Source organism: Brachionichthys hirsutus, chromosome 9 (assembly GCF_040956055.1).
Source record: "Brachionichthys hirsutus isolate HB-005 chromosome 9, CSIRO-AGI_Bhir_v1, whole genome shotgun sequence".
Taxonomy (NCBI): domain Eukaryota; kingdom Metazoa; phylum Chordata; class Actinopteri; order Lophiiformes; family Brachionichthyidae; genus Brachionichthys; species Brachionichthys hirsutus.
In genome coordinates, this window is record NC_090905.1 from 3,260,642 (window position 1) to 3,287,626 (window position 26,985).

The 26,985-nt window shown below is 42.3% G+C and overlaps 2 protein-coding genes across 2 annotated transcripts; one reads left to right on the plus strand and one right to left on the minus strand.

Moving 5' to 3' along the window:
• Positions 1-293: 293 nt before the first annotated feature.
• On the minus strand, positions 294-9,827 carry pla2g4ab (phospholipase A2, group IVAb (cytosolic, calcium-dependent)). The gene is made up of 18 exons (XM_068743656.1): positions 9,810-9,827; positions 9,096-9,177; positions 8,855-9,003; positions 8,571-8,684; positions 8,424-8,461; positions 8,154-8,298; positions 6,959-7,095; positions 6,464-6,686; positions 6,252-6,366; positions 5,209-5,346; positions 5,023-5,112; positions 4,305-4,370; positions 3,900-4,021; positions 3,675-3,786; positions 3,017-3,201; positions 2,732-2,921; positions 1,413-1,570; positions 294-542 (listed from the first exon to the last, which is right to left on the minus strand). Exons 1-18 carry the CDS (start codon positions 9,825-9,827, stop codon positions 387-389), a joined length of 2,238 nt encoding a protein of 745 aa, XP_068599757.1. The 3' UTR covers positions 294-386.
• A 2,175-nt stretch (positions 9,828-12,002) lies between these two features.
• ptgs2b (prostaglandin-endoperoxide synthase 2b) lies at positions 12,003-26,985 on the plus strand. Its single transcript, XM_068743655.1, has 14 exons — positions 12,003-12,062; positions 12,236-12,352; positions 12,448-12,591; positions 12,694-12,837; positions 13,227-13,408; positions 13,521-13,604; positions 13,696-13,942; positions 14,254-14,540; positions 14,638-14,785; positions 15,233-15,540; positions 18,213-18,223; positions 25,883-25,935; positions 26,197-26,345; positions 26,470-26,985. Exons 1-14 carry the CDS (start codon positions 12,005-12,007, stop codon positions 26,983-26,985), a joined length of 2,448 nt encoding a protein of 815 aa, XP_068599756.1. The 5' UTR covers positions 12,003-12,004.

Genomic DNA, 26,985 nt, shown 5'->3' on the forward strand with positions numbered 1-26,985 from the left:
TTTTCACAGTAAACATCAACAAAGAAACGGAGGCACACAAACACGCTCCTGTTGTTTGGGATGTGACAATCCACCCACAATGCAGTGCTGATTCTGAATGCTCAGTCTGTATCGGCTGTGGTCAATAAACACCAACGGGGTTTACCAGCAGCTTCGTTCATTCATAAAGGATTCTCGCGTTGCCGCTCACGAAAGCAATGATTACACTTTAACCGGTAAAGTCTCAGGTCCTTTACGAAATCAAAAGCATTGGTCGAAGTTAGTTAGATATTCAGAAACGAGATCAATGTGTGAAGCATTTTCCAAAAAAAAAAGAAAATGGCTTACTTTAAAACAAGATCTACCAAAAACAAGAGAAAAGAAAGAAAGAAAATGTCTCGATTAAGTTACTTTTGATCTTTTCCCAAGTGAGTCAAGGGTTTTCCGTGAAAATCTCTCTTGAGACGCCTCTTCCTCGGGATCTCGCTGAGGGAGAAGGGACGGTAGCCAGACAAGCTTTCCTTCCGGGACGCGATGCAGTCCTTGATGGCTTCTTTGATCACCTACAAGGGACGGACGCAGGATGAAAATCCAAACCTGACGCTGTTGTAACAAATGTCCTTTGTTGCACGAAGAGGTTTTAAGCTTCCTTTGTGATTGCGATATCATACGCCAGTGCTGTAGATATTTCATGATGGACAGAAGCTATGAACTTGGGATGACCTGAACCCAAGTTCAGTCATCCCAACAGACTGGTTTTGTATCTACAGTAAAAGACGATCTGATTGAGCTGGCCTTGATAACCCTTGGCTCTAAACTCAGAGGTGAGGGCCGGACTGTTAAATGAAATGATAAAACTGCTGCAGTGCGCCGTCAAATCACATTTAAATCACATATGGAAGGCAAGAAACTGGTGGTGGTGGCTGATGGATATAATGAGGCTGATGGAAAGACAGCCTCTAAAACTATAACTGATTTATGTACAAGTCCTGTCATCATGAGGAAAATACTGATGGCTCTTTTTTCCAGGATTGCCCACAACACTTGATAAAGATCAGGATGCACTCATTTCTTTTAAATATACTTTTTGCAGTATTATTTGCAGGGCTTATTTCCCATATATTCATTAAAAAAAAGAGATTTGATTGAGTTGGCCTTGTGAAATTAAACATAGTGAATCAGATGTGGCTCAGATAAGGTGAGGGAAAGTCAGTGGCACACCTACTGAAAATGAGTCAAAACCTGTACCATCCTGTCTTAGTCAAGCCTTTGGGATTTGAAACAATGTGATGTTGCACAATGGCCTAATATTTTCATCGTGACAATGTACAAAATGGAGGGAATGAACAAAGATCAGTCCACCGCAACATATGCGGTTTGATTTTCTGTGCCAATTTGTCCGCTGCCAGTGAGACCTTGTAGGCGGAACTGACCTCCAGGTTGTTTAGCGTGTTGAACTCCATCAGGTCGTGGAGTCTGGTGAAGGCCTCGTTGGAGTACTGGAAGTTGAAGGTGGAGAATGGTGTCTCTGGGTCATCGAAGATGTCGAAATCAGCCAAATCCCTTTCCTGTTCGGTCTCTCTCGGGACGCCTGGAGGTCAGTTCAGACAGAATCAGCTGAATAATACATTTCTGCCATTCCCTGTCCTGTTTGCTTTGTGATAAATATGGGAGGAAGATAGTAAATAATAATAATAAAACAATCTAGCAACACCAAACTCAAATCTTCCAGGTGAGCGTTTTAGTCACTCTGCATATTTACGCTGTCAGAAAACTCCCACCTGTTGACGGTTCGAGGAAAGGGCCTGCATCAACGGCGTGAGCTACGTCTAATGTTTAAAACCCAGATAAGCATGCAGACAGGAGGACAGGCTTTTAAAATGTTGACTAATTCAGATGATGGAGAGACGAGAGAAAAAGAGGCAGAAGTGTGTGTGTGTGGGGGGGGGGGATCTAACATGATCATCATTAATGAAATGTTTCTTCATAGACAGGAAAAAAAAGGCATTCTATAAAAACTAATGACATAAATTATGTAGAAGTTCAGAAAAGAACAAAAAAAAAAGAATATTTTCTTGACGGTAATGCAAACGTCTGCCTGCCTTGCCCATAAACGTTTGATCTCATAATTACTTTTTTGGGGTGAATCAGTCCATTTATGGCGTTTCCTTCTGATAGTTGTATTTGAGTCTTAAAAGCGTATACAGTATAACATTGATAAACACACTGCGGAAGTATGTGGGCCGAAGATCTACTGAATGCAAAGAGGCGGCAGCGGAGACGTGGTGTTATTGTGTGTTTGTGTGTGTTTGTGTGTGTTTGTGTGGGTGTGTGTGTGTGTTGGTGTGGCTCATGATATATGGCCTGTTTACACAGGGAGCTCTCCCACTGGAGCAAGAGATTCCCTGGCTCCTTCAGAAACCATCATTCAAGTGAGCGGCTAATAAAACACTGATGACGCCATGGTTTACATCCACACGCACACACCCACACACTCACACATACACACACACACACACACAAACCTAAGATAGACTCACCGGTTCCTCCACAAAACCGCCAGGGTCCGTCAAATGAGAAAAACTTTCTGCTGCTGACTGAACATGGTTGAATCCCAGAGTGTAATTTCGAGGAAGAGATTCCTCATGTCCCAGCAAAGCACCATCATTATAAAAATACAAGGAGTCATGGCATATTTTCCTCCTCACACACACACACATGACGTGGAAACGGCAAATAAGCGTGCACGTACCGGGCGCCTTGAATTTCCTGAAATTGATGTTCACCAGGACAAAGTGGATGATGGTCGGGCAGTTCTTTTCCCCTTTTTTTGGCTTGAAGACGTAACATTCCTTCAAGCCCTCGCGGTCGAACACCTTCGGGTCGATCTTGGGGAACGGAAGCTTGTTCATCCGAGCCCACTTTTCGGCCAACAGGAGCTCCTGTTTCACATTTTTTTTTAAAGTTTTTTTTACAAATCAGACAAATGCTTTCGCGGTCGCCTGCCTGCCTGCAGAGATCATTTGACGGCTCTGACCTTGAACGGAGGGCTGGAGTCGCTGGGTCGTGCAGAAAAGTCAAAGGAAATGATGAGGTTGACCCCACGTTGCGGCCGCAGGATGAGAGGATAGGGGAGGTTGTAGGTCAGACCACTGTCCACCACATGGATCTTCTTACTCTTCACGTCCAGAGGCTCATAAATACGATCAAACTCATCTGGGTCTGAGAAAATCATACTAAATTGAATAAATGATATACATATATATTTGTCTCAAAGCAGATTTTTGCTTTACATGTCCCGTCCCCCCAAAAAAATCAATCACATTTTATTTGTGTCAACTATGGGTTAAAATAGCTTCCACACTTCCTCTCAGTTTGGCATATTCTAGCTCCTTGTTACAGTTCAGCAAACCATAGCGTTGCTGTTTTGCTTTCCTTACTGATCTCATCGGAACTATTTCCAACAGCAGCAGACAGCTGTTTGCAGCGCCAAATACCAGACTGTCAAAACACGCAACACAACTTGTGATCCTGATGCAGCGTTTAGGGGCGAGGGGCCAGATGTTTCCGTCAAGGTGCAGCCGAAACCAAAGTGAAAGGGCCATGAAGCTAAATTAATTATAGTGCCATTTTAAGAAATGGGGGGTAGAGCTGTGCAGTAAAGCTGCACATGATAGACAGGCAGACGAGCTGACCTGTGACGGCATCCACCTCCTCCTCGGGTGTATGGACGTGACACGTGGCGTCGTTTCCTGGAGAGAATGGCATGTTGGTGTTCAGGTTCAGGCCCAACATGAAATTGTGAACCTGGTGACAACGTGCGATGAGTCACGGGCGGAGAAAAGAACAGGTGAGCTGGTAAGAATTTTACTAAAAGGAGAAACGGATCTGATATGAAGCGCTTTCACGTCCAGGCGTACCTTCCCAGCCCGGCCCTCCCTCGTGTTGAACAAGGCCGAATCGCTGAAGAGCGACGTGAACATTCGCTTAACCCAGCTGGCCTGAGCAGTGCGCTGGAACTCTTCTTCTGCCTCCTGGCTCTCTGTGCACACGTGAACGTACAATTAGAAACAGAGAAAAGTGTCTCATTCTTTTTGTTTCTAAGTAACTGATACTCTGAAATATTATTTTTGTTGTAATACTGTTGAGGAAACTTTGATGGCATTTTGGGAAGCATTGACTAAGTTTTTGAGGTCGCTGTGGTCGATGCAGAGTCACATTTCCACTTTCTTATCATTGCAAGATTGGAATTTGTTTTTACAAACAGCAAAAATCTGAGGCCATCATCTGTGTGTCCCTGATATCAGCGTCTTCCAACGTCTCACCTTTAGGCGGCTCCTCGTCGTTATCCATACTGTCTTCCCCGACAATGTGTTTTGGTTTGATCTGCTCTGTAAGACACAAGAACCCCTTCATTCGTCAGATTACAACTTCAAAATAAGCACTGGTAATCTTATTCATACCTCATATCAAATGTTTACCTGACCTTAGGTTTCAAGTCAAGTGACATTATCAAATTCACAGTACATTGTTCATCACTATAAAAATAAACTCAGAGGGACGTGGAATACGCCTGATGAAGCACAACGCATTCTTAAACCGGGGGCGGGCATGTTCTGAGCACCTTTATACAACGGATGCATTGACAGATTATGTTTGAATGTTCAAGGGTCATCCGAAAAACAAAAACACCCACAGAGCTGCAACGCTGATGGACGAAAGCCGATATGTTCCCACAGTGTAAATAACATCGCAGCCATGTGGCACATTTTAAATCTGTTAAGATCCTTTTAGGTTTGATCACTGTCTTGCATCTTGGGTCCTTATTTTAAGCCAACATAAGAGCGTTTGTTAGCAAGAGAAAGCCATAAAATGCGTATCGGAACATTACATATGTAGGCACATTTATGAGCTGGAATTTTTTTTTTGTAGCATCTACGGTTTCGCAACAAATTGCTTAATGATAAGCAATTGATAACAACAAGCTGCTTCCATCAATCAATCAAAGAAACTCATGTAGAAGGAGACGCAGGGAAACATTACCTAACTCCTCCTCCATGGTGCTGCCACCAGGCGTGTCTTTGAGTCCCAACACTCTGTTGAACAAAATGGAAAAGGCGCTGCCCCACACACCTGGCGCAGTGGGAGAATAACAATAACGCATTAGTCCTCATATGAAACCATCCCACCGCTGTCTCCACCAGCGTTGGGTGAAAGCGCCTCGCTCACCCATCAGAAAATGAAGAGGGTTTTCCTCGTATCTCTTGATGGCAGTTCCCATGAAGAATTTGCTTCCGAACAAGTCGGGGGTCATGAAGGTTCCGTACTTTGCCATCCCAATTTCATAGGGGCTAAACTCCACCCAGTCTGCAGGTAAAAAACAAACAAAAAACTTCCATGTTAATTCCACAAAAGAAACCAGAGAACAGGTCTATTTTGTCACACTTTAAATAACTTTGCACTCGAGTTACTTCTGACTGGATGTCATTTGTTAGAGTTTAGTCATTAGGGACAAAACAATTGAGAGGACAATCAGGTGCTCACTCCTAGATCAGGAGTGAGCACGACCTCAGCCCTGACATCACGAGAAGTCGCAGACAGCATGCTTGTAGTCCGGTCTCTTTTTATTATGACAGCCATCACAATTGTAAAGGCTACTTGTTAAAGTGTGATTTTGTCAATAAGGAATTGTAGCGTTGTTATGACTGTTGTTACGACACAAGATATTCCACTGCTTCTGAGAAACCCAAACAGGGTTTGAAATGCATTATTTTGCCCTCATTTGGATGGGAAGTTACATAATCAACTTCCATGTCTTAACAAAAAATAAAATAAAAAATGGGTCTACAAACATACTTTAATGTCTGCAAGGAAGAAGGGTGTAATTAACTATTAATTAAGAGATATCTGCAGAGAAATACACAATCTGGAGGAAACTGAGAACTTCATGATATTTCCTGCTATGATTTGTAGTGCAAGAAGTGACCAATCAGGTTTTAGCAAGCTTTGGTTACATGGAGGTAAACAGTGGAGAGGATGAAGTACTTCATAAGAAAGTACAAACAGAGTTTCCACAGGACTAATTTCCCTGAAGGACATTTGCGGTGATTAGAGCATCATGTATAGACGGCAAGCAACCCTGTATCACATCCTCTTTGTTGTGGCAGAGCAATATCATAATGAAACAACAAAAACAGTGCAGCTTAGTTATTTTCCTCTGATCTGACATCTCTATTTATTCATTACATAAACACTCAAAGAAAGATTTTTACCTGCAAACATGAGCTCCGAAACATCCGGCTTGACGTGCAGACATGTAAAAAGAGGAAGAGGACTCTGGGACTGTTCTATTTTCTCCTGGATGCTACTTAGCTTGATGTCCATCCTCTGTTGGAGAGAACGGTCTTTAAATCTTTGAATGAAACAAAGTAGAAATAAAAATGTAGGGGAATGAAACATTAAAAAGCTGTCAGGCAGCTCTTACCGCAGGAAGGAGGGTCTCTCCTATTAGCATACCAAAGATATCCGTAAAAGTAACAGGCTGCCCCGTGGCCTTTTTGCTCCAGAGTGCCTGGATGTAGTTGGTGATGTGTTGGGGCAGCAACAGTCTTAGAGGGTTACTGCTGACTCTGTGCATCAGCTCACTGTTGATGTCCTTCGGACCCTTATTGGGAAAGTCTGGGTCGGAGTACAGAGTGGACATGTACCTATTGAGGTAAAAAGAAAAGTGTTGCGTGTAATCAATCAATGCGCACATCAAAAATATCAATAATCCCCTTTACAGTCAGTGAAAAATGTGGTGTTCCCTAAACGTGAAGGTGGAGACAGAAATAAGGCAGCGATGCTTGCGTGATGACGGCAGAAGGGAGGAAGCAACTCCGAGGCGGAGTCAGAACGAAAGAAATCCAAGAAGAAATGGAGCAATAAAAACAAAAACAATTAGAAAGCGCCCGGGGGAAGACGAGAAATAAAAACTGACCATGTGGATCCAGAGAGACCAGCGACATATGTGGCACAATCCAGGACCCCGGACTCAAACAGGGCTTTCATCACACCGGAGAATCCGACCATTGCCCGGAAACCTCCCCCTGACCCCGCTACGGCAATGACTGGCACCTGAAAAAAGGAGACATTCATAACGTGAAGGGGAACGTGCTTAATGCATGATTACTTTGCTACACGTTAGTTTAACTCCCTCATTCACTTTATCGCATTGTCTCAGGTTGAGTCACTTCCCTCCTGTGCCGCCTGTGCGGTTGTTATAACAGTTGCATAACATCTTAGAAACACTTGTTTACCCTTGGATTTTCAACTTTTTCGTAATTCCCATTGGGCAATATTGCTTCCCTCGCTGCATGCCATTCTTATTGCTTGGACTCTCCTGAAAATTCTGAAATATTTAGTCGAGCCAAATATAGACTTAAGGAATTGTGCACTGTAATGGAAGGGAGTGGCTTTCTTATCTTATTCCTCTGCAGTTTCCGACACCCGTTGAAGACATGAGCAGAGCTGGTAGATTACAGCCAGCTCCAAGGGCATACAGTCAAAACCACAGCAGGAAGCCGCTGGGCTTAGCTCCAAGCAAAGGAGTAGAGGTTGGAGTTTTCTGTGAGGCTCACCGTGGGGTTAGATTCCCACAGCGTAAAATGTCAAACTATTGTTATTCAGTAAACTGAGAACAGTACAGGACAAATTGAATATAGTGTGTCAGATTATATGATGTATGCATATATGCTGTATTTTGTGCAGCACTTGCATCGTATTCTGAATGTACTCAGTTCAGGTATGAATATGGACGGATTGTGAATATGAAGAGAGCTGACTGCTTAAATGAGCATGCAGACGTTACTTATTATTATTATTAACTTATCGCCATTATTAACTTATTTGTTTTTTTTTTGTTTTTTTCTTTTTTTACTTTTGAAAAAATCTGGGGGAAACAAATTTTGACTAAAGAATAAATAATTGAAAGGTTTTCCTGTAAGGTCATAACAGACACAGGAAAAAGCATTCCGGTATTACACGAAGTGAAGTGAAGTTTAATAATATAGTGGGTCAATACATTTAGCTATCACCAGATTTATTAGCAGCAGCTTCAGCTTTTTTTTTATTTAAGTTTTTCTTGAAAAGGCCCGCCCACCACGTTTCTGATTTGCAGCCCTGACTGTTCCTACCTCCTCCGGAGAACTCGGGAGGAAACGAGGCTTCTCCATGTCTAACAACTTCTTGATGCCCAGCATCACTCTTTCTCTGCGGGTCTGTCTGAACTGCTTTTCTTTGTCACAGAGGGCCACGCTGAACCTCAGGTCCAGTTTGGTACTGCAGAAAGGGATGACAATAAAACAAAATGATGTCAAGGTAACTCGCGTTGATATTCCAAACCCCCACTTTCCATTGGAATTCTAATGCATTGTAACATAGTATTATTATTCACACATGCATACCATATCTCCAGCAGCATCCTTAAGTGTACCTTGGTTGCCTGTCAGGATAAAGAATAATAAAGAATATATGTTGTATGTATGTTTTGGGGCTAGTCTGTGATCTTAATTAGATCTTTAAGGAATCCCGGCTGGGGTTGATCTTCATACCTTGCCGAAGATAAAAGACTCCGTCTTTGTCTGGCCGACATGCAGCTTGGTGATGTCATAGGATGAACCCCCAAGTGTTTCATCCATCACGTAATTTGCATCCATTAAGGTTATCTAGGTGGAATAAACGCCTTCAGTTAAATGGTCGTATGCAGCTAAGAGCTGGACATGAGTTTTTCTGGTATCCGTTTACTATCATTGAAACAACTAGTCATCAAAGCAAGAAATGCAAAAGGATTTAGTGGCAGCTAAGCGTGTGATGCAAATGCAAAAGGCCATCTAACCTCCAGAACATTGTGAAGATTAGGGTCCAATATGAAGTTAAAGGTCTCCTCCCATTTTGGGTTAATGTTGTTGTCTATGTGCTTTGTCCTCTTTCTGCTCTCCGGGGCCGTCGGAATGAACAGCTCCACGTATGGATCTGGGGTGTCCACTGAAAAGCGAAAACGACAGATTGATGGAGTTGACCTACTTTGATATTGGTTCAACGGAAACAAGACAACGAAATGGGGTCCTGGGACTCACAGAGGTCACCCAGTGCGCCCTTGGTGACATTCTCCGCTCGAACGACCGTCACTGTGAATTTGTGAGAAAACTGCTGTTCCACCTGTAACACGGCATTTCTTCCAAGTTAGATAATTCCACATGCTAACAGCGATAACAGACAAATCACATCCATAAATAATGACTTTCTTTTGACATTTCATTGCAGGGTAAACTTGATGAATGGATCAGGTATCAATAGAGTTTTTAATGTTGGGGCTGAAATGTACAATGAAGAAAATGACTTTACTTTGAAGTGATTATTTCTAACCAAACTTCATTCTGGGAGAATATCTCTCTGCAAAACCTTGAGTTTATCTGTCATGCCATTCTGACATTCACTCTTATCTTGAAGTTAGTCAGGCAGCCGCCATTCAATCACAAAATCTCCCTGAAGAATAAAGACTTAAGTTTATCAGATGCCCCCCGCTGTCACCAGCAATTATCATGACGTCATTCACCTCCTGAATTAAATTGTGTCTGTCAGATTTGCCAGAGTTAAAAAATTAGGCATTAGGCATTACTGATGATATGGTCTGGTAAAGAAATCACAAGACAATATAAAATACATGCAAAAGCCTGGAAATGTTCTTTTCTGCAACGCTGACAGAGGGAGGATACGACAGAAAGGACACCGACATTAAAAAAACAACAAATGTCTGCAATTCTTTCAATGAAAGTGGCACCAGTACTCACAATTATATTTGAAGCCATTGTGCCTCATCAGACGAGTGATTCTCAGGAAAGCCTTGGTCGAGATGTGAACTTTAACTCAGGAGGACATGCCAATCGTAGCCTGGAGCATTTAGAGCCTGAAACACGAGACCGAAAGGTTTATTATTACTGCAGAGTCCGGTCTTCAAAATCAGACAACACTTACACAATTACACAACATTAAACGCATCCTGACCCACAATGCTGGAGTGTCATTTTACTGCAGGGTTTCCAATTTGCAAACACACACACATATATATATAAAACACTTTTTTCCTGCAGTGTGTGTGTTTGCATGTGTCTGATCACTCTGATGATAACATATCCTATCCGGAGCGTATCACCCCTGAAGCGCCTGAGATCACGCACGTAGAGTCTGCGCGTCCACAGCACTGGTCACGTAGCTTGCACCAGTGGTGCCAGTTCACGCTGCCCTCGTTCCCATAAGCTGGCCTGCAGGCCGCTCACTCCTGCATGCGTGTGCCAGCCTATCCCAGACGTTTTCATGCACGGACGCACGCATGCGAGTGAGACGCGGATCATACGAGCCATGATGCGAAACAGCTGCAGCAAAAAGAAAATAATAAACACGATTTTTAAGTGCGCGTCATGATACCGCTGCGTACGTGCCGCGAATGGCTGCGCGATCCCCCAAAAGAGGCGCAAAAGGACAATAATGAGACGACTCCGACGTGGATCAGGCTTCATAGTGGCAGCGACATGAAACAGGTTAGTCTGACTATAAATAGCCATGAAGCAGAATGTTACCGACTGCGCTAACGCAGCTTTGGGTACGTTTTGGCAACTGCGCGTTTTCAGTTTTGTTGCTCTCCAAGTTGCGTAAAAAGTGAACTAAGACATACCGACACTGCGATCTTTCCCCGAGTTCATCTACAAACCTGTTTGCGAGATAACACAAAACAAAACCTTTGAAATAAAAGAAAAGCCGAAACGTACCTCAGCAGGGGAGCGAGCGCAATCAGGTCGCACATCCTGGAAAAAGAAGTCATCTTGGCCGAGTTTAGTTTATCGTTCCACCACCTCACAGTCTGGAGCAGGAGGAGGTGCTTCTCGACAGTTGGAAGAAGATATGCGCAAAAACGGGCCGTCGAGGCGCCAGACGAAGTTGGGCAAACACGGACCACCAATACGTAATGTTTAAAATGTGAATTTAGACAACACGCAGGTGGGAAGAAGGTAATGGAGCAAGGCTCGGGGTCTTTGTCAGCTGACGAAGCGGTAGTTTGACTGCTCCTCTCCACCACCGCTCCAAATGCGCGCCTGTGCGCAACCGCGTCCACAGGAGGGCGCGTAAAGACTGGCGGAATTTACAGAACAGCAATTTTTGTGAATCAAACATTAAATCAGGGGGGAAATTTAACTGTTGTAGACCAAGTATACGAACCAAATATGTATTTATCTTAATATTCTTTCATATGTTTCAGGCCAAACATGAATTAGAAAGACGCCTTTGGCTTTGGTATTTGGGTTCTTTCTCTTTCATTAGGAGTTAATTATAGAAAATCATTTCTGTACTCAAGAAACAGAAAGCCATGCCTGTTGGGGTCGTGCAGCTTGTCCCGACATTTTATAATTAGATGTATTTATCTTTGAAAAACCCCCAAAAGTGGGTAATTTACTTTAAGTACATAGATCGAATACATTAAATGTTGTTTAGCGCCTCAGTCTACGTGACAATACTCTTCCTTTTGAGGCAGTTCGGTCTACAGGACACTAAGGGGATATTATTATCAATAAAGTAAGTCTAAGTCTATAATGCTGTCAAAGAAATTAAATTCTATAAGTTACATTAAATTGTGTGTAATACTGTCATAAAGTTGCCTTTTTCATGAGGGTAATTAATCCTTTAATGTGAAAATTGCAACCTTTCAGTTTTTTTTATTTATTTATTTGAAATAATTCAGTTGAAAATTTACAAATAGGAAATCCAGTGTGGCAACCACAGAAAAAGCACTAACCGGTTACTGCGCTCACGGTTTACTCCGCTCTGGATCATTCATGAAACTCCGCACGGAACTGTGGTGACGTCACCCACTCTGCGTGTTTATAAAGGTGCGCCCGCCAACAGTTTAGGACATTCGCGCTCTCAAGGCTGAGGCTGATTCCAGCTCTGAGAGGACAGGAGTAGAAGAAGATCCTAACAAGTTTGTTGGAACATGTATAAATCTGCGTTGGCCGTTTTCCTCTTGGCCCTGGGCTTACATGTCTGCGAAGGTGAGTAGAGATAAAAGAAGAAACTATAACAGCTTGATGTTTGTGTTTTTAAAACTTGAAAAGAATTATAGTAATGAAATAAGATTATTGACATCATATCGAGTTTTTCCAGATGAGTTAATGATAGTTTGAACACAGAATCCTCATCACCCACTCATCATTACCTGTTACAGGTAACCCATGCTGCGCAGAGCCATGTGAGAACAGGGGCGTCTGCACCGCGCTTGGAGGACAGAATTACGAGTGCGACTGCACGCGTACAGGATACTCTGGGCCAAACTGCACAACCCGTAAGCATGAAAGGCAGGCCGGGGGGGGTGAATCTAAAATGAGGACTTATTGGGTGTGATGGCAAATGATCGTTTTCTTCTTGTGCTTTTTACAGCCGAGTTCCTGACCAGGATCAAGATCTCACTGAAGCCCTCGCCTAACACCGTGCACTACATTCTCACCCACTTCAAGGGCTTCTGGAACATTATCAACAGCATCTCGTTTCTGAGGGATGCCATTATGAGATATGTGTTAACATGTAAGTTGCCCCTGAAGGCAAAAATGAGATTTGCCCTAACACATTGAACATTCGTGTAGAGAAGAGCCTGAATGCCTGTGCTTATCTTCCCCCTCTCTATAGCGCGATCCAACATGATCGAGAGTCCGCCTACCTTCAATGCCGATTATGGTTACAAAAATTGGGAGGCCTATTCCAATCTTTCGTACTACACACGCGTCCTCCCCCCCGTGGCAGAGGATTGCCCAACCCCCATGGGAGTCAGTGGTGAGTGTGCTTCCTCTGCCTTTGGAAAACCAGTTTTCTCAGATTCTTGAATTCTGAGTAAGAGTGGTTTGCCCTCATTGCATCACAATAATTGCACACGCTGAAATCAGACTTCCCCCCCCTGAATTAGCAAAGAATTGTGCAAGGGGAATATTTACTTCAATATTTGCACCATCATGTCAGGACTGGGGGGAAAAAAAAGGAATGCACTTTTTCCCCAGAATTCAACCAGCGTCAGGAATTTACAATGAAAGTAAATGTCAGTTGTCGCTGGTCATATGAGAAAAAGCAAATACTCACGTCAGTCAAGTATTTTATCCTGGTTTAACTGGATTGTTTTGGGATTATTGTCCTGTAAAATTGACATAAATGTTCTTACGTTTTTCCAGGTAAAAAAGAGCTGCCTGATGTTAAACTACTGGCTGAAAAACTTCTGCTGAGGAGACAGTTTATTCCGGACCCACAGGGCACCAGCCTCATGTTTGCCTTCTTCGCACAGCATTTTACCCACCAGTTCTTCAAATCTGATATGAAGAGAGGACCAGCTTTTACTTTGGCTAAAAACCACGGGGTAAAACCAACAGATTTTAATCTTAAGCAAACACTGATGAAGAGGCTAATTTACTGACTCATTTATTAAAAGTACAACATGATTTAATGATGTCATTTTTTTTTGCTTTCAGGTGGATCTCAACCACATTTATGGGGATAACCTGGAGAGGCAACACAAGCTCAGACTCTTGGAGGATGGCAAGCTTAAATATCAGGTATGGGATGAGCCAGCTGTGCTTCACTTTAGCCAAATGCTTCACAGCGCACGTGTCTAAGAGTTGTTTCCGCTCTTGTGTAACTCTGCAGATTGTGGATGGAGAGGCCTACCCCCCAACAGTAAAGGAAGTGGGTGTCGACATGCACTACCCTCCTCACGTTCCTGACTCTCACCGCTTCGCTGTGGGCCACGAGGCCTTCGGCCTCGTCCCCGGTCTGATGATGTACGCCACCATCTGGCTGCGGGAACACAACCGGGTGTGCGACGTGTTGAAGGAAGTGCATCCCGACTGGGACGATGAAAGGCTCTTCCAAACGGCACGGCTCATTCTGATTGGTGAGTTGCTATGGGAGTTATGAAATAAGGAAGCTGGAGTTTTTCTTTTTCTTTTGGAGGATTCACTGTGAAACAGGATTTATTGAAATATGTGTGAAAGAGGAAACATCCTGGAGGCGTTAATGTTTATAGTGAGAATGAGGATTTGTGTCTGATGTGGATTTCCTCCCAAAGTTAGTTAGAAATAACTAAAATGACATGTATTATTTTACAACTTATATTTTTTTATTGCTGCCTGGTGTTAAAAGTCTCCTGTCTGTCTGCTGAAAGCACATGAGTCATATTAAAATATTTAATCATGTCTTCTGTAGGAGAGACCATCAAGATTGTGATTGAGGACTACGTCCAGCACCTCAGCGGCTACAATTTCAAGCTGAAGTTTGACCCGGAGCTGCTGTTCAGCCAGCGCTTCCAGTACCAGAACCGCATTGCATCCGAGTTCAACACCCTGTACCACTGGCACCCACTGATGCCCGACACTTTCCACATCAAGGAGGAAGAATACAGCTATAAACAGTTTGTCTTCAACACCTCCGTCGTGACTGAACATGGCATCAACAACCTCGTGGAGTCCTTTTCCAAACAGATTGCTGGACGGGTAGGAGCTGTTTAAGCTGTAGCAGCGATATTTAGATTGGGAAAACACCAATGACCATCTAAAGCCGGTTAGCTGACCCTCCATTTATTTTTCTTAGGTTGCCGGTGGACGAAATGTCCCAGGACCCATCATGTATGTGGCCATAAAGTCCATTGAAAACAGCAGACAAATGCGCTACCAGTCTCTGAACGCCTACCGGAAACGATTTTCCCTGAAGCCCTACACCTCGTTTGAAGACATGACAGGTGAGACAAAGTCAGATTTGTAAGTCCTCATTGTTGGAGGTGAAAATGCTCACATGCAGGGTATTAGAGTGAGCCTGAGAATCACTTCCTCGCACTATGAATGAACACTTATATCATACTTATTAATAATTACTGTAAAAAAAAACTAAAATAAAAGTCCAGCTTTCGTCACTGGCAGCTTTGGAGGTCAGGAATTCATTTGTGAGAACCAGATGTTCATTTCATCTTAAGGTAGTATAAGCAGATTGTCAGCACAAGAGCGTGAGACGTAAACAGACGAGAGGGGCCTCCTGCTTCAGGAGAGACTATTAGAAACTCATAAGAAAAGAGATCTAATGTTAAATAAAAACTAACTGTGATGCATGGGGGGGGGGGGTGTCGTATTTATCCGAGCGACAACCTTTGCAGTGAGACACTGACTAAAACTATTAAACTCTTGTGTTTCAGGAGAGGAAGAAATGGCCGCAGTGCTCGAGGAGATGTACGGAGACATCGATGCCGTGGAGCTCTACCCGGGCCTGTTGGTGGAGAAGCCCAGGCCCAACTCCATCTTTGGGGAGACCATGGTGGAAATGGGTGCCCCGTTCTCCCTCAAGGGCTTAATGGGAAACCCCATCTGCTCCCCGGAATACTGGAAGCCCAGCACGTTCGGCGGCGCCGTGGGCTTCGGCATCGTCAACACCGCTTCCCTGCAGAGGCTCGTCTGCAATAACGTTCGAGGCCCATGTCCCGTCGCTTCCTTTTACGTGTCCAACGTTAAAGACACGGGGTCCACGATAATCAACTCGAGCTCGGCTCAATCACGGAGCAGTGACATCAACCCCACAGTCGTTTTAAAAGACAGGACTGCCGAGCTCTAATTTAACTTTTACGGTCATTGTCTCTAACTTTAATAGGCTTTATAATAAATATTGTATTTATTTATTTATTGTTTATTTATTGTTCTATATTTATATTAAAACATGATGCAACAAATTGTTAATATATTTTTTTGTGTCACTCAAAATCTGTGGTTGTGTTTATTTATTGAAAGTTGAATTGTATTTTAAGTTATTGTTACAGTAAAGACCTCCATCACTGCAGCGTAATACTTGAAGATACAGTTTAATAATGTAACTTTATGTTCATTGAATTTTATGACAATTTAGAGCCAGCACTGATTTTCATGTGGAATCTAATGACGTTGACTCTCTTGATCTCATTGAACATGCAATAAAGAGCATTCCTTTTCAGTAATGTTTTGCTGTCGTGTTACCTCTTAATTCTATGTGTTGCATTTGTAACTTGACGGGGCATTAATAGCTCTAAAAGCTGTACTGTCGTTTAGATTTTTATTTTTTTTGTTCTCAATGCCAACTATTCCAGAAAATGGAGCACAATTCAGACATTATCTTTTTTTTTTTAACTGTGTAAGATATGCTGAAATGTGTTTTGATTGGCTTAGAGGTTGTCTTAAAGGCCTTTGACCTGGTTTTGATTAATGGCCTGCCACAGGTCGGGTGTGTCGTGATTAATTTTACAATGTCTTTGTAAATGAAAACGGGGATTAACACTGTAAAATAACAATCTGCATTTGCCGCCTAATAAAAATGTCACGCGTCAGGCGGACTTGGAACGTGTCAGTATTTCCCTTCTGGAGTCGCGTAACTGAAAAATATAGTTGCTTTCAACAATGCAGTTGAACAGGTTAACCAGACCAGGTTAACACATTAGAAACGTCTGTTACTCCACGGAGTATCGGAGCATTCGAGGACACTGAGTTTTCAATGCTGACCTAAATCTTCCTGTTTGAAAGATAAGACAAAAAAAAAGAAAATCTTCTGCCTCTGCTGCTGGTGGCGAAAAGAAGGTTCAGAATTTGTTACCTTTGTCAAAGTGGTTATGTTAATTGGGTGAATTCATGGTTGCAAGGTTTCCATGAAAATGTTTATATAAATTACATATGTATAGAAAGATTTCCTGAAAAGATGGCAGACGTATGCAGCATGGACCAGGACAGAACAAATCAATGTGTTGGCAAAATTTCCTGACTGAAATGACAAAACTTATTTCAACAAAACATAGAGCATAGAGCATGGGAAAGGCAAGCGAGCACCCGATGAGGGATTGCTGAGTCATGCTGGAAGTGTGTCTTCCGAGTATCATTTCAGGAAACGTGCCCAATCAAAGAACTCAGGATATTGGTCTGTTCTTTATCTGTTTTGCATTGGATGAAGGTTTTTGTATTGTTTTTTCGTTTATGCCATAAAACTATCACAAACACAGCTAGAAGTGAGAGCGATAAATTATTTTGTAGACTGAAGTCGTTTTTTTTCCATGCTTACTTTACAAAAGGCTGTTTAAGTTCTCAGTCATCCAGGTGGAGGTAAATCAGAAAGAATAAAAATGACGAATCGACTGGACTTGTTCAAGTTTGGTCCAAGACATCCAAGAAAAGTCCAGTTGAGTCTTCATTTGTGCTCTTCGTCTTTACAAAAGGTTTCATCGAGTCAGGTGAAACGTGTAGCGACTCGTCTACCTCGGGGCGGTTTCTCCAGCCGAGAGGCGACATGGCACGATCTGGGTAACTGATAAATCAGTTGAAAAACAGGACAGATCGGGAATTTCTCACTGAGGCCTTCCCTCTTTCTTGTGTTCATGACACGTCTGTCACGAGCTCATATTCAAGCGTACTATGAATAATAATGTTACGGTACATTCCCTGCAACCACAATCAGGCTCCTTGTAATCCGTCTTTTTCTGCTTCAGTTCTGGTTTTAGCTTTAGTTGCGTTAACATGCACAAACATCAGGGAGGAAATGGCCACGTAAGTGTCTGCGGTATTGTGCACGTCCATGGCACTTTCCATTAGATGTGTAAGCATTGCTGGGAAAAGACTGAAAACACAGTTTTACTGTATATGAGGTGCGAAGATTAGCGCTCAGTCCAAACCCCGACTGGAAACCAGGCCTCAGTGATTTTCTCTGTTGCTATTCCAAAGTAAACATGGTGGAGGGACCTTTGCCGTGACTGGCGGCGGCACACAGAGTTGAGTCAAGCTTCATCCCCTCTAAATGCAGACAATGGCATCACGGCGGATACGGAGGTCACATTCGTGCTCTCGTCTTTAAGTTTTTAGCACAAAGCCACGCCAAGATAACCACGCCGGGGTTAAGTATTGCGATCCAATCGTCCGTCGCCACTCGGGATGCTCACGTCCTGATCTATGACGTCGAGCAGCAGAGCAAATTGGGCTTTGTGCGGGTGTAATGAGCATAAGCAGGCCATTGGCAAGTTCAAGAGACTTCAGTGTGTGCTCTCCCTCTGGACCTCTCTGGAACCGGAACCGGCGCAGAGGTCATGGAGAGGTCATGGAGAGTTACGTGATGAATCACAGATGGCAGGAACCACGACGGGCAAGAAGAGCTGCCGTCCGCAGCTTCCGCAGGACAATCAACGGTGCTGAGCCACTGAGAAGGCTCAAAGACAAGATTCTGAAAATCAGATAGATAGAAAAAATTATAATTACAGCCAACCTAGCATCATCACCGGGGTGACCAGCCTGTACCCGCCCACACGCGGATGGAGGCTTTTTTTATGATGGCATCCTGACGTATAATAGAGTCTGACGCTAAATGTCTTGAATTGTTTTGCTATTGTGGCCGTTGCCATTATAAGTCATTATAAGTGATGCCATTCTTTCGAAAGGATGGTGATGACTTTACTCACCTGTTGACACTTAACTGTCAAGGGGAAGTGTTTGTTGGGTTAGATTCCTATTCTTTAAAAATAAAACACAGTAAGATTTGTGTTTCTGTCTGAGTGCATTTCTGGTAATAGAGCTGTGACCAGTCACCTCTGAGAAATGACAAACAGCTCATCAAAGATCTGAAACTGGCAGGAGGAGAAGTCCTTAAATATTTTGCCCCGTATCGCAGCGGGGCAAAAGATCACGCACAAAGAATCATTGTGCAAGTGGGACGGCCCCGTGAGTCACCTTCACCTTTGTTTGTTCGTCTTGTTAACAACCGCTTGCTTTTGATCAGCCAATAGAAATGTTAGTGGCAACATCAGGTGAAAATTACCTCTAAACCTACCGCGTCCAACAAGGAAATGAATGTTCATTCACCAGCATTCAATCGGGAGGTGATTTATTATTATCTCTTGTTGTCAGAAAACACACTTTGTCATCTCGATAATTACAGGTAACTGGCCTTCCACAAGCTTAGATGATTGCCTATTGTCGCACTCTTGATCACTCTCTTCCTCATATCTGTTATGACGCATAATGTCAGTCATTTGATCAGTGCATCTTGAAAGCGTTCCCATGTTACTAAGAGTGTCTTTTTAACACTCATAATAACTCGACACACCTTTGCGTATGTGATCTGTTTGCTAAGCCCTTCTGCTAACTTTCTGTATCTCTCATTTGGTTTTTAAAGAAATCGGCAAGCTGCTCCTTAAACACACAGAAGCAGATGAGGAGCCTAAACATCCATTGCAAAGTCGCAAATTACATCAAAATGCAAGCTTCAGGGTAACAATATTCCAACTCATAACAAGTCATGTGATTCTGAGTTGTACCAAGTGAGTAGATGCACTCCTGAAACTGAATCCCTCAGTTTCTCATTTCATTTCTTCCAGGCCACCTACTGTAAGGGAAATGTTGCGCTTGTACTGGGAAATGAGACTCCACAGGGATGAAGTATTTGGCAGGTCAACTGGTGGCCTGACTGGGATTGCATTCAGGAGAGTGATGCTTAATTTGCATCGAGAATCAGCGTAAAAACCTTGATGTCTCCTGCTGAATATGTTTTGAATAAAAGTTGAGCCATGATTGTAGGTTCCAGCGGTTGTTGAGTCATTCTTTGAATACTCAATGAAGCCCTCTGTCATCAGGCCAATGTTCTTTTCCATTTACAGATTATATTTCTCATCTGAAGAAGATAAAGCTTATGAGTATTTGTCCCTGGTTAATTCATTTTGCTACTTGAGATAGCAACAAAGCAGTTCCGAGGAAATCCTTCAACCACCCATCACTTAATATAATGCTCTGTTTATACATCTCTATTTTAGTAGTTATTTTTCACAAGGATTGTCAGACAGCAGATTTCTTTGATTACATGAATGCTGTTTGTCACTTTTTTATGTATGGTATGTAAAAATATTCACAGGACTCAAAATTGTGGAGATTTGAATTTAATCTGAAAGGAATAACCACAAGAATGTGAATTGTTAGAATGTGTAACAGATGACTCTATCGAAACGATGGAATCAAAAAGTTTCCATGACATGTTGTATTTTGTTGTCACAACATCTCATGATGATCTCATGAGCTCTCTGAGCAAAAGCATGTCATTTGTGCAAAGCCAGACTTCTCCCACGTTGCGTGATGTTGTGGCGGAAGTATTTAAATCCTCCTACCGCAATGATGTCATCCGGTCCTCCGTCTATTATCTCAATCCTCTTATCCATCGGAGGTGTCAAAGGGGAGCCCACAAAGATGTAATCTGTGGGCTCCCACGCAGAGGCCTCACGTTGCTGTTAGTGTAAGTAGTGACAGATAAATGTAAGAAAAATCCAGAAATGTCGTTTGATTTTATTCTAAAATCCATCAATATAATTCAGCATGGGCGGCACGGTGGCGGCGTGGTCAGCGCTGTCGCCTCACAGCAAGAAGGTACGGGTTCGAATCCTATCTGTGCAGAGTTAGTATGTTCTGCCCGTGTCCTCGTGTGTTTTCTCCGGTTTCCTCCCACCTCCAAAAACATGCAATGTAAGTCAATTAGCTACCCCAAATTGTCCATAGTGTGTGAGTGTGTGCGTGAATGGTTGTCTGTCTCCGTGTGGCCGTGCTTCTTTTGTCTGTATTTGGGGACAAACTCCTTAGCTTAATGGTTTCTATTGAAATAGATCATACAAAATCTCACCGGTAAATTGTTTCATAAAAAGGAACAACACCGAATAGCAAATACTCAAATAGTAAATGGAGTGTTTGCAGAAAACTATAAAAACTGAAAATCAGCCAATCAGACCAAAAAGAAATGCAGTTTAATCATCCAACTGTTAATCCAAGTTATTTCTCAGGAACTTTCCTGTAGTCGGACCAATGATATAATTCTTCAGAATACATTGAGGAAGTCCAGTTGCTTGCATTTTTTTTTTTTTTTTTTTGCAGATGAGTCATTGTAGACTGGAGGGTGCATGCACAAAACATTTTGCCTAATGGTGTCAGCTGGAGGAGGAGGAAGGAACGTGGAATCGAGACAAACGAGAAGAGACTAGTGGGAGGTGGAAGGAAAAAGATACCTGCAAAACGGCATCTGGTTTCTGTTGAGACTATGTCATGAAACAACGCCTAGAATCATTAGTAGCTCGCTGTTAAACATTTAAAAGTGACAAGAAATTAAATACTATTTATGATCAGCTATTGTCCACATCTGATTTGCTGATTTGTTTTGTTGCTGCAGTATTTCAAGTTTTCATTTGTAAACCATGATGATTAAAAGATAAAGTCTGTTCTGGTCCAGTGTCACATGTTGTTCTTATATTTTACATGTACCCGGTATTTGTTACTATACTACTCTATAACATTACAGCTTCCTTGAATGCTTTTGATTGGATTCACTTAAATATTTGTATTGCATGTTGCAAAATTAACTGATCACTGTACTGAGATAAGATTCAGATAGGATTAGAATATATATTTATATTCTATGGACTCTTACAGACATTCTGCAGGTTTCTGAATGAGCCTAATCGCTGTGTTCCTGCAGCGCCTCCTAGTGGGAGCATCAACACTTTTTCTCCATTGGAACCATAAACAAACGAGGAGGGCCCCTGGGCTGCAAACAGAAACACTAACATTGCTGCAGGATGACTAATATTTATGAATGGGTTGCGGTAGTAGCAGCAATAGAGGAGGTGGGTGGCTGCAGCCTCGTCATTCCCTGCCTTTCTACTACTGGGCAGACTGAGGAGTTGCACAATCACCCCAAACACACGTAGACTCGAAGAAACACCTTCATAAAGCAAGCCTCAATTATATGAAACAATAGCATTTAATAATCTCTTGTAATCTCTCTTGAGTGAAAAGCAAAAAGCTTAGGTTCACAAAATAGACAAATTTCTTGACATTATGCTCAGGACATTTCTGCCACGTCACAAAGCAGTTGGGAAAGAAAGCCTTTAACCCATAATGAGTCACTGGAGAAATAGAGGTTATTTTCTAACTTTCTCCAGAAGGGTTCATGCATTTCCAGTGTCCACATGCAGACATCAAAGCGCGCGCACGCACACACACACACACACACACATAGAGATGACAGAAACCACATGGCTCTCTCATGCTTTTTCCTGACCTCTGTTGTTTTAGCTGATGCATGTTAGGCCAGATCTCCATCTATCCAAGTTCTGTTTGTTCCAGAGTTACCCTTCGCTCTATGCTCTTGGCATCCACTGTCCTTAACTCTAAGTAAAGGCAGTAAAAAGTTCAATATCAAAGCATATTTAGGTTCATCCTGTTCATCGGTACGTTAAAGGGCTGGTCCACAAGTTGTGTTCTGTTATAACTTGTCCATGTGCTTTATTGAAGGGTGTGCGTTCCTAAGAGTGCATTAAGGGCCCTTTGAATGGAACAAAGATGATTTGAGTTTGAAGGTGGATCCAGATCAAGGCATGGATCCAGGAATTTCAAAGAGGTGCCCCGTTGGTTTTCATCTGCTAAATAAAATTCCAGATTTTCTATTCCCTCTCACCCTGCTGGAAAGACGAGAACACAGAATGGGGCAGCACTAGATGATATTAGTAATGTATTAAATCTATTTAACAAGAAAAGCCAAAAGCCATAAACAGAGAGACAAATATGGAGAAAAAGGTTGTGTATTCAGACTGTCCGTTGATTTGATCTTTACTTTGTCTCATGGTTTTTGTTTAGATTTTAAAAAGGAAAACCCAAACTTTTTTCATCTGCCTCGTCAAACTGGAAGTGAAAATTCATGAGTCAGCGCAGCGGAAATGTGTCGGCTCCGGCCCTCGAGTAAAGCAAGGATGGATTTTCAGAGCGTCTCGCATAACCCAGCAATATCTACTGCTGTCATGATATTGGAAAACTCTCAGTTCCCGTTCATGAAGGTGAGAATGTCAGAGGAAAACCACATTATGGGTCATGTCCCGGCAGCACGAAAATTACAGAACCTTCTCTGCTTTTCTTTCTCTCATGAAAAATGTCAATCATTGACTGTAAAAAAGGCGTAGGTGGAATAAACTGATTGTTAAAAGGTCGGTGTTAAGAGGGCGGTGTTAATGCCAAAATAAATAGACATGGCAAAAGGTCATTTCCTCCTGCGGTTCAAGCAACATTCTTTGTTCTGATGATTACTCAGTAAATATAATACAACTGCATTTATCCAAATGATCTGAATACATATCCTGTAATGGTTTGAAAAAAAAAAAAAACGAATGATACTGATACCTGTCCCAACATGGAGAGTGTCTGATACAAATGGCATGACGGTATTTCACCTCTGCCTTCTTCATCCTTGCATTACTAAGATAATGATTAATAAACTCTTGGGTGAAGCCATTGCCTTATTTAGCAGTTCCCATCACCATCACCTCATCAGAGGTATGCACATGTGACTGAGTCATCGGCAGACAATGTGACAAAAAAGGACTCACCTACAGTGTAACACATGGGCGAGACTCGGATGATAGATATGAGAGTAAAACAGAGGACCTGTGTCTCACCACCAAATTTCATCTGGATCGGATCTAGAATGAGGTCAGGAAAAAAATATAACATTTTAACATTGAATCAAAAATGGGATGCATGTTCAACAGATGAAATAAAGGCAGACATTTATAGCAAAACAAATTATAACTTCAAATAAATTCCTGCAAATTGTCCAACTGGCAAAATTATTCATCATTTCCTGTGTTTAACCTTCAGTGGGACAAATAATTATAACTTTTATTCGCTCTTCCTCCTCCTACATACCTGGCAAAATATAAACAGATGTGCAAATGAGTGCATGTGGATTATTATTAAAACTGTTCAAACTAATATTTCTCATTAGTCTAATATTTGAACTCATAACATGGCTGGGCTGTTCAACTAAGTGTCATAGCAGTCTTTTTTGGCTCAGGGAAGGTGGAGTGCTGCCCTCAAGCTTAAGATAAGACACAAGTGAGCCGATCTGGCATCACGCAGCCGAGAGGAGTGATCCGATGATTCCTGATGATGTAACATTGTGACTCCATAGATACAGTACATGTGAGAGAGGCTCTCACATACAAGGCTTCTCCCAGTAGACCTGTGTAGTGCAGAATGCGATTTATGACTAAGCAAATACATTAGTAATTTGCTGTATAAGTACAGAATACAATGTGATAATAATTTATGCAACTGACATATGTTCATGTAGAGAGAGAAAAGACAGACAGTTATATAACTGGAGGTCTTAAATCGTTGGTTCCATTTTAAGCATGTAACGCTTGTCGAGGGACTGGGAATAATGGAACACCAACTGGCATGCATACCTCTGTGTTCCAGAATAATAAAAAAAAGGTCAAGTAATCCCTTAAGCCAATGAACACATGACACACAGGCGAAGGACAGAAGTCAAACACGGCTGTATGAGTCGTGTCTGAAAATATTGTATGGGCGTGGAGAGAATTTACCCTTCCTATTTGCACTGCAGTGATGCATTGTTGCAGAATAGAATACAGCCATACAGTCATAATACTCTTATCATCTGTGTGCTCTATGTGTGTTAAAGGAAGATCTCTTTATGGAATGCGATGCTTGTTTTGCATGTTATCCTCACTGGACAGTCCACGCCTGTAGCTAGTAAGCTTCTTTTTTTTTTTTTTATCAACATCATGTGTTCATTTCATTATTTATCTGTGACGCTCTAGCTCGTTGAAGAACTCTTACAGGAAACATTATTGTGAGAATTCATATAACTTGTTTGGCTAAGTCTTGTTCTGCGGTTAGTGAAAACAGGAGTTCTTGAATACTGCTCTTGATTAGAAAAGACTAGTATCTTTACAAAACATCCCCCTTTTTTTCTCCCTCTCCGTCTGCCTCTCTCATTCTTCATTGTGTATAGTCAGGCCCTTATCAAGTAGGGGCTTCTAATTCCAGTAGTGAAATCCTCTTAGGATCTATGCTCTATTTCCGTTTGGTCTATAGGGTTGCTTTTATAAATCTCTATTAGACCAAGCTCATTGGCTGGAAAAGACACAGACACACGCACGCACAAAAACACACACACAGACCATCCAGCAACAGATAACTTGGTGAGGTGATCGGCTGCGGATCAGTTCAGGGTTAGCGACTGACACAAAGGGAGGACTGTGCTGCGGCTACTGAAGGTAAGGAGAAATCCACTGAAATGTCGCATTTACTGAAGAAAACGGAGAAGTCAGCGAGAAAATTTGTGTAGAAACTGGATTTTTGTTTTGAAGTAGATGCAATCTAAGATAAGTTGTTTGGCCTTTATGTTTCACACACATTTGAGACAGATTGCTGGAGGCCTCTTTAATTTTAATGTATACTATTTACCGTTAACACCACATCACTTGCATTCGGTTTCATACTGAGATGTTTTTTCTTGTCAATAAAATGCTTTTACATCATCTGAGAACAAAGGGTTCTTTATTTTGGTGCTGAATATGGTCATGAGTCTTCGTGTAATGAAAAGCCAACTTTTTTACAAGTATCTCTCTCTCTATCTCTCTCACTCTCTCTCTCTCACACACACACAAAATACAAACAGATGTGCATTATTATTAAAATGCACAACCCATCCTTTCTATCATAGCAACCAAGGGAACGATCGGCTGCAGATCAGTAATCCTCTTAGATTACATCAAGTTAATTAAGTATCCAGGGATTCACCTGAAAGTAATGTCACAGTGCAAAGATTTTAAATCTGCAGCTTTCCATTTATCTAATTGAGAACAATGACAACAAACAAGCGTTAGAAGCCTTTGATATGTCAAAGAAGTAAAGTAAATATTCAGACACCAAAAGCGCTGATCGTGTATCATCGTATGAGTTTACTTTGCTTAACTCTGTCTGATTCTGATTTTTTTTCTCTCCCAGAAAAGCAGAAAAAAGATGTCGGACAGAATGATTGACCTGGAAGACACTGTCACCCAGACAGGTGAGTGGAAGCGTTGCTTTCAAATATCACACCGCAGATGAGCATCTCTGCAATCTGCCAGCATTTCTATCGCAGAGAATCTGAATCAAAATGGTAAACAGGAAGTCCAGCGCAGAGAACAGCTCTGTGAAGCTTTGGCAGTTTAACTAACAAGCTAATCTTCTTTCTCTTATGCAACACTGGTGCAATTAGTGCACTTGTATGAGGGTTAGGATGAAGCTTTAATCCGTAAATCAAAACGACTGTGTGCTTTCGCCATAGGTCCGAAAGGAGTCATCAATGACTGGAGGAGGTTTAAATTGGAAAATATGGACCAGGAAAATTTGCCTCCCGCAAAAAAGGAACTGCTGAGACAAATGTCATCCCCAAACAAACAAAAAGACGACTCCAGAGCAAACTTCAACCGCAAGGTACAAACAAACAGATCAAAATTCCAAATATCAAAATATCACTGTAATAATCCCCACAAAAAAATGTAATTCCACAGTTTATATAAAGTATGTTGTAACTTCTGCAGTCATGTCATTCTTTCAGATGAGTGTACAAGAATATGAACTACTCAAGGAGGAGGAGGAGGGATGTCTAAAGAAATACAGAAGGCAGTGCATGCAGGAGATGCATGAGAAACTCAGCTTTGGGCCCAAGTTTGAAGGTGTGCATGACCTGGACAGTGGAGAGGCCTTCTTACAAGTCATAGAGAAGGAGCATTACAGCACAGTGGTGGTCGTCCACATCTACAAGGCCGGGCTCAAAGGCTGCGAGGAGCTCAACAACTGCCTCGACTGCCTGGCCATTGAGTACCCCACCGTCAAATTCTGTAGGATTGATGCCGTTGCATCTGGCGCTGCTGAGCGGTTCTCGGATGAGGTGTTGCCCACGTTGCTGGTGTACAAGGCCGGAGACCTCCTGGGGAACTTCCTGGCCTGCACGCAGCACCTCACTGAGGAGTTCTTTGCCACTGATGTGGAGGCCTTCCTCAACAGCTATGGCCTGCTGCCGGATAAAGCGCTCCCTGGTCTGGAAGACGAAGAAGAAAACGATGTAGAGTAA

What these genes read in the sequence shown, in the direction of transcription:
- ptgs2b (XM_068743655.1), top strand. Translation starts at nt 12,005, where the DNA reads ATGTATAAATCTGCGTTGGCCGTTTTCCTCTTGGCCCTGGGCTTACAT. An exon ending in TGGGCCAAACTGCACAACCC is followed by an intron (nt 12,353 to 12,447) that starts GTAAGCATGAAA and finishes TGCTTTTTACAG; the next exon opens with CCGAGTTCCTGACCAGGATC. An exon ending in GGCACGGCTCATTCTGATTG is followed by an intron (nt 13,943 to 14,253) that starts GTGAGTTGCTAT and finishes TGTCTTCTGTAG; the next exon opens with GAGAGACCATCAAGATTGTG.
- pla2g4ab (XM_068743656.1), bottom strand. An exon ending in AGGATGCTGCTGGAGATATG is followed by an intron (nt 8,299 to 8,423) that starts GTATGCATGTGT and finishes CCCTTTCTGCAG; the next exon opens with TACCAAACTGGACCTGAGGT. An exon ending in CAGGAAATTCAAGGCGCCCG is followed by an intron (nt 1,571 to 2,731) that starts GTACGTGCACGC and finishes ACTGACCTCCAG; the next exon opens with GCGTCCCGAGAGAGACCGAA.